Source organism: Platalea leucorodia, assembly GCF_965183815.1.
Source record: "Platalea leucorodia genome assembly, chromosome: 17".
Lineage (NCBI taxonomy): Eukaryota > Metazoa > Chordata > Aves > Pelecaniformes > Threskiornithidae > Platalea > Platalea leucorodia.
In genome coordinates, this window is record NC_138839.1 from 926903 (window position 1) to 932902 (window position 6000).

The window sequence follows — 6000 nt, forward strand, 5'->3', positions numbered from 1 at the left end:
AGCTGGGCGCCGCTGGAGCGCACCGGCAGCATCGCTTGTCGGGACGCGCCAGCAGCCACCGGCAGAACGGACACAGCGCCGCTGGGGATGCAACAACGCTCCCAGCAAAACAGAGCTGCTGAGAAAGACCTTCAGAGCAAATTTAAGCAAAAATGATGGCATATTAAAGTATACCTCCTGCCCACACATCATTTCCAAGTCACAATGAGACATTTTGCAGAGCAGAGTTGAAAATGAACACTTTATGAATGATAAGCTTCATTTTTTTTTCCTTTTTTTTTTTAAATCCATCTAATTTCTCCAGGACAGCCAATGAAGGTGGAGGGTGCAGGGCTGGCACAGGGCTGGGGAAGTCTCTGCCACCCAGTTTCAGTGGGGCGCTGGCCCGAAGGCGGTCAGTTGTCTCGGACAGAAAACTGGACGCAGGCTCAGAGGCCTTGCCGGGGATTCACAACCCGCTGCTCTGCCGGGCAGGACCTCGGGCGAGTCCCCGGCGGGTGCTTGGGCCTCCTGCCCCCGGTGCTCGCTGACCCTGTCCCTGCTTATTTCCATGCAACTGCTCATCCATGACCAGCCAAGCCGGATTTCTTTTCCTTTTATCGCTGTTGCTTGGTACCAGAAAGGCTGAATCACTCGGCACTGACGAGCGGACACATCCTCCTGCACGTGGGGTTACCGCTGCAGGTCTCCATCTTGCCCCAGGAGCGTCAGACCCAGCAGCCCCGGCCCCGGGCGAGAGCTTCGCCGCAGCATCGCCCAGCCCTGCCGCCCGCACCACGAGCGGCGCGGGCGCTGCGCCTCCAGCGTGGGCAACGCGCGCAGGAGGCACCGGCGAGAGACGAAGCCTGGCCAGAAATGCCCACCGGCCGCCGCTGCGTCCCCCGGCGCGGCTCCACGCAAAGGCACCCAACGCCGCGCTGAAAGGCGGCTTTAGCACAGCTTCGACTCGCAGAGCCGCTGAGGCCAAAGAAAGGAACCGATAAAGCCAGAAAGCAGTAGCAATTCAGCGGCAGACAAAACCTCATTTCACAAGGAATCCTCATAAAACCAAATTAATGTTGAAGGATGAAGGCAGGTAAACCTCCCCCAGTTAAGTTCAGGCCACAGAGACTCAGTTTAAATCTCCCAGCAGTTCTGATTTAATCAATGCATTTCAAAGTGAAATTAGATGAAGTACATCTCCATCACAGGAAATTATGTAAGCTATCAAAGTCTGTAGGTGCAGGTCCTGGTAAGAAGAGCCATAGGAAATATTCGTATCAACTCGAATTCCATTTTTAAGGAGGCCGTTCAGGTCCAGAGTTTTACATTATTCCAGTGAAAAAATTCACTCAGATGAAAACCGTGTACTCAAGGTGAAGAAGGGCCAAGCGGCAACTTCGAGGGCCGCCCCCAGAACAGCGGCGGTGGGCGCCGGGCTCGGCCGGGAGCCCCCTCCCAGCGGTACCATGCGGCGGGGGAAGGAACGAAGGGAGGAAAACCCCTTTGTTTTCAACGCGGGGGCGAAAGCGCCGACGCGGCCGCCCCATCCTCCCCGCTGAGCCCACCCAAGGCTCTTGGCTTCCAGGAGTTACCCTGCTGGAAGAGTTTTGGTCTCCAACCCAAACGGCGTCGGGCCCGGATTGCTGTCTCCCACTCCCTCCCCACCAGCCCTGAACGAGGATAACGGATACCGCGGCCCAGAGCGGAGCAGCCCCAGCTCCCGCTCCTCCGGCTCAGCATATTGATTCCCATAATCTTTCCTCCCAGTCCTTCTCCTATTAGCTATATTTAAAGGCTTAAGCATGCATACATTTCCATAATGAACCTCAGACCTGTCGGAAGTCATATGGATTATTCACACCCTACGGAGCTGCTGTGCGAAGCCGCTCACGGCGCTCACCGCCACCCTGCAGACATACGTATAGATACGAACGTAAATAAGCCGTGCTGGGAGACCTCGTGGAGCAGACTTGGGTGAGGAGAGGTAGGAACGAGGTTATCGGGCCACCTGGAGAGCTGGTCTCTACCTCGCTCTGGTCCCCTGTACAGGCTGCGTTTCGAAGGAAAATCAGCGACTCCTTGTTTTCAGCAGATGACTGTTACGTAAAGCAAACCAAGCTGCGCGCTCCAGCGCCCGGAGCAGCCGGGCCGGCAGCTCGCACGCCCTGCGGCCCGCGGGCAGGCAGGACGGCGGGTGACGTGCGGCGGCCCCCGAAGCATCCAGCGCGAGCGGCAGCTCCCATCCGTCACCCCGCCGGAGACGCCACAAAGGCAACGCGGCGGCGACGGCTCCGGCGTTATTACAACAATTATTCATGCTCTGGGGAAGAGGCTGCTAAAGACCAGCGCCTCTCCCTTTGCCTCATCTGTGAAATTGCTGCCAGTTAGGAGGTACGAACCGCTGCATAAAAGCGCAGTTTATTCAAGCATTATTGTGGCTGTTAAGTATCATAGCCGGTGACACTAGATGAATTTCTGTGGCAATCAATTCACCGGGGAGCAGCCAGCTCAGCCCCTGCGTGGATGCGGGATGAGTAAGGACTCCTCAGTGGAGGCCATTAACTCCCACTGCTTACTGCTCTCATTACTTTCCAGACTGCAAGGCTTGCATCTTCGACGAGCGGCTGAATCTACATTTGACAGCGCGAACTTGATGAGTGAAATTCATGGAAAATGTTTGCTTTGGCAGTAACTACAAGGCCCATAAAGTTTCCTCAGTGCCAATGTGCAGGGATGTATGCTTTTAATGAGTTGTTTTATACAATTGGGAAGAAATCGCGAAGAGTATTTTTACGCACACTGCAAATCACTCTGGAGCTAAACGCTGTAAAATCGTGGCATATTGTTTAAAATACTGTATTTGTAGCTATGGAAGGGAAGTCCTCAGCCACAGCGAGAAGCCAGGCAGATGGCACGCTGCAGAAAGCTGTCGTGCCCTTACAGGCAGGCGCCGGCACTGACGCAGCCGCACGCACGCACACGTATGTCGGTGCACGCTCAGGAGTAGCTGCCGTCCCCCAAATAACAGACCTTCGCCCTGCAGCGCCCGCGCCCGCCGTGCCGCCAAGGGCAGAGGGGGTCTGGAGCATCCCCGGGACCGCGCAGGGGCTTTGCGGGGTAACGCTGCACGCCCGGCCCAGCTCCTCGCAGCGCTCAGAACCGGGGGAGCAGCAAGCTCCCCTTCACGAAAGCAAGGGCAGAAGAATTCCGAGTGATGCAGGTTTGCAGGTCTTGCCCTCCTCGGCTTCGGAGCAGGCTCGCCTGCAAGGTCACGCAGCTACTGCTGCCGCGGGGCGAAAGGAATCCGACTTTAAAGGAGCAATAAGGTACCACGTCCCCGCGGCAGGCAGCAGCTCCAGGCAGAGACTGTGCGGGGTGAAACGGGCGCTGGAAAGGTCTACTGCTTCTCTTGGAGCTATATTTCTAGCAGTCTTCAAGAAAATGAGGGGAAATGACATGGGAAATGTCAGAAATAAAGCCAGAAGCAATTAGAGTTAGAGAGAAGCAGGCAAGGTTAGCAGGAAAGTTATCTCTTATTAAAAATAAAACACGGAGGGACTGGAAGCTGCCGAGGCGGCACAGAGGACAGCCTGGCGCTGAGGATCCGGGATACGCAGCAAAGAAACCGGCAAGGCAAATCGAGGAGAGAAGCGACCGGAAGGCTCCCGTTTCCATTGCTAAACTCTTCACAAAAATAAAGAAGCAGAGGGCGTCCTCTGTTTCCAAGATTACAGTCTTCTGCTGGCTCCAGCCCTGGGAAACAGCCCTCCAGCTCCACCGGGCTTTTCATCTGCCACAGAACAAATCCAAACGCAAGGCACCCTGAAAAACACCTCGGGTGCTTTCCCTAGGAGTAATTCCTAAGGTCACTACATCACCGCAGACTCCCCGGAGACTCCGTCCTTCCCACCACGCAGCAGCGCTCCCTCGGCAGACGGACGGACAGACGTCTCCGGCAGCAGCGTGAAGGTGCTCGCGTGCCCGGGCCGTCAGGGTGCGTCGGCCGGGGGCCATCAGGAGCCCGCCTGCCACGTGCCTCTGGAACAGGGTGCGTGGCACACGCGGGTGTAAAAGAAAAGCCGCGGGCCTCCCCCAGCCCCTCGGCGCAGACAGGACCCCGCTTCAAGTTCCACCCTCCAGGACTCCAGCCAAAGCTCAGGCAGAGGGACAAAGCCGCCGGCGACTCCGAAGGGCGACGGACAAAGGCCTTTCGCATCTCCCGCGGCCTGCCCGCGGCGTTCGGGGGGCCCTGCCCGCCTCCCCTCCCGCGCCCCCAAAGCAGCAGCCATGTTCTGCCGGCGCGCAGGGGCGCGGGGTGCGGAGCGGGCTGATGGGCTCCCCTAGTTGCTGTGCGGCGTAGGGCTGGCGGCGGGGCCGCGTCCATCCGCTCACCCCGCAGCCGTCCGGGGCGCCACGTCCCGCTCCCCGGGGAGCGGCCGCAGGGCCCGGGGCGAGCTGCGGGAGCGGGGCTGCCTGCTCAGGACCCCTCGCCCCGGGAGCCCTCCCCGCAGCAGCGAGACCCTGCGCGCAGCCGGGGAAGGCGACGAGGCGCCGGAGCCGCTCTCGCACTGCGCAGAGGGGAGGCTGGGGGCAGGCGGCAGGCTGCGACCCCTGCCCCAGACCCCTGCCCCACACCAACCGCTCGCCGGCTCAAAACCAGCACTTTTTAAATGCAAAACCAGGTTGGGCGGGGGGGGAGAGGAACAGAGCACGAAGCACACAGCAGCGTAGTTCTCCTTACGATCTTACTTGTTTAACACGCCGCTGCTTTAAACGTATTCCACCGAGACAGGCTCGAAACACAGAAACCCCGGTATTGCTGCGGCTCGGGGGCCGGCGGGCAGGGCGCGGGCAGCGGCCGGGTAAGTGGCGTTCTCCGAGCCGGCACCAGGGAAATAACGAGCTTTCGGCTGAGATGACTTCGCAGCGGTAATGAAAACGGGTTACATAACACTTTGCCGCCGTCGCCTCGGCTTTGCAATTCCCGATTCATCTCCCGAGCGCATCCGCCCGCCGCCCGCGCCCCGGCCGCCCCCCGGCCCCTTCCCCCGAGGGGGCGGCGAGGGGGCCCTTCCCGGAGCCCGCGGGGAACGGCGGGCGAGGGGCCGCAGCCCGCGGGCCGCCCCGGGGCAGAGGGAGGGAGGCTGCCCCGCCGCCCCGGGACCGGGAGCGGGACCGGCCGCGCCTCCCCGAGCGCCGCCGGGCCGCACCGCCTCGCTCTCCATCCCGCACCCCGCGCCCGTAACTTCATCCCTGAACTCCGCCAGCCGCTCCCCGAGCGCAGCCGGGCGGGCGGCGGCGAGAAGCGCAGCCGGCGCTCGCTCCGCGGGGCTCCGCGGGGCCGCCGCGCCCCGGCCCTACCTGCTTCCCGGGAGCCGTCGCATCCACATCGTCTCGTCTCCCGGCCCGGCCCGGCCCGGCGGGGCTCACCGCCTCAGCTCTCCATCCGGGCGCGCCGCCCCGCGCCCGCGGCGGCGCTCAGCGGCGGGGCAGGCGGCGCCCAGCGGGGCGGGCATGCCCGGGGGCGGCGGGGGTCGGCGCTCCGGCTGCCCTGGCCCCTCAGCGCCGGCGGGGCAGCTGCGCGCCCGCGGAGGCTGCGCGCCCCATGCGCGGCGGGGGAGGCGCGGGGCGGCCGGGCCCCTGCGGGCGCGGTGCGGTGCGGTGCGGCTGGGCTCGGCGCGGCTCGGCTCGGCTCGGCGCGCCCGCGTCTGTGCGCGCACCCGCGGGGCGGGGGCGGGGGGCCGCGGCTCGGGGAAGTTGCGCGGGGAGGAGGCGGGGGCGGAGCGCGGCCCCTCCGCTCCGCGGCCGCGGCGGGGCGGGGGCGGACCCGCCGCCGGAGCCGGAGCCGGAGCCGGGGCCGTGCGCGGCTCCGGGCGCTGGAGCCCCCCGGGAGGCGGCGGGAGGGTCCCGCCGGCGCAGCCCCGCTCGGACCCGCCGGGAGCGGCCGTTCCCGCCGCGCTTGGCCGGCAGCTTCCCCTCGCCCGCGCACCGAGGCACCGAACCGCTCCTTCCCCTTCG

The 6000-nt window shown here is 63.3% G+C and overlaps 1 protein-coding gene across 1 annotated transcript in view; it reads right to left on the bottom strand.

Moving 5' to 3' along the window:
- The window catches only part of AJAP1 (adherens junctions associated protein 1), a gene marked incomplete at both ends in the record, with an annotated part of 34148 nt that extends 28776 nt beyond the window's left edge, over positions 1-5372 (bottom strand). Inside the window, one exon of the mRNA XM_082328881.1 lies at positions 5344-5372. Within this exon, the coding sequence (XP_082185007.1) occupies positions 5344-5372 (29 nt within the window). The remainder of the gene's footprint in view (positions 1-5343) is intronic.
- Between the last annotated feature and the right edge of the window lie 628 nt (positions 5373-6000).